Below are 925 nucleotides of genomic sequence, written 5' to 3' on the forward strand. Positions count from 1 at the left end.
TTGCCCTTAATCTAAGAATGAGAAATTGTTAAAAGTATATTTATACAATGGAAGTGAATTACAGAAAATTAATTAATGAAATTTGGTTGGTTGGAATTTCAGGATTCATGGGCAATATGTAGGATATTCAAGAAAACAAACACAATGTCCATGGCACAAAAAGCCTCATTATCTCATCATCCTTATAATTGGAATCATCATAATCAATTATTTGATGATATACTCACACATCAACAACACCAACACCCTATTATTCCAAACTCCAACAACAACTTCATCTTCTACAATTCCAATTCTACCCTTGAACCCACAAAAGAAATTGATGCTACTACTACTAGTAGCTCCATTGTTATTTCTTCCAACATAGGCCTTCATGAAGATCCAAATCATCATCATTACAATAATAATAGTAGTGGGTTCTCATCTTCTTCAATTATGATGATGCAACCAAACATCATGGCAACCTCAGATGATGATGATTCAGGTGTAATTACAACAATTGCTGGCTTCCCATTCAATTTGCCTCCAAATGATGATGATGCTGCTTGGAATAATAATATTAAGCCTAATACTACTCTGCCATGGGACTACTTATCAGACATGTCCACTACCTATTCCACTAATAAATCTTACACTTAAAAAAAAATTATATACCATAGTTAATTAAAACCAAAATTTGGATTTTATTTTGGTTTTGATAAGCACATTTACCATTAAAATCAGTACCATTGTTAGGCTCTGATTTTACTAGTAAATGTACATGTATGTGTTATATATGTGTATATGTAGTTTCTTTTTGTTCGTATAATTAATTGGTTGCTTATTAGTTGTATATATATCTCAGATACTTGATTTGTGTACACATAGTTTGCTTGTATATATAGTTTTTTCATAATTTTCTCACATAGTTTTAAAGTTTAACTTG

At 30.6% G+C, this 925-nt stretch overlaps 1 protein-coding gene across 1 annotated transcript in view; it reads left to right on the top strand.

Moving 5' to 3' along the window:
- The window catches only part of LOC107621433 (protein FEZ-like), a 2,266-nt gene extending 1,619 nt beyond the window's left edge, over positions 1–647 (top strand). The window contains exon 4 of the mRNA XM_021114688.1: positions 103–647. Within this exon, the coding sequence (XP_020970347.1) occupies positions 103–639 (537 nt within the window). The 3' untranslated portion in view covers positions 640–647. The remainder of the gene's footprint in view (positions 1–102) is intronic.

This window comes from Arachis ipaensis, chromosome B10, assembly GCF_000816755.2.
Source record: "Arachis ipaensis cultivar K30076 chromosome B10, Araip1.1, whole genome shotgun sequence".
NCBI classification, from domain to species: domain Eukaryota; kingdom Viridiplantae; phylum Streptophyta; class Magnoliopsida; order Fabales; family Fabaceae; genus Arachis; species Arachis ipaensis.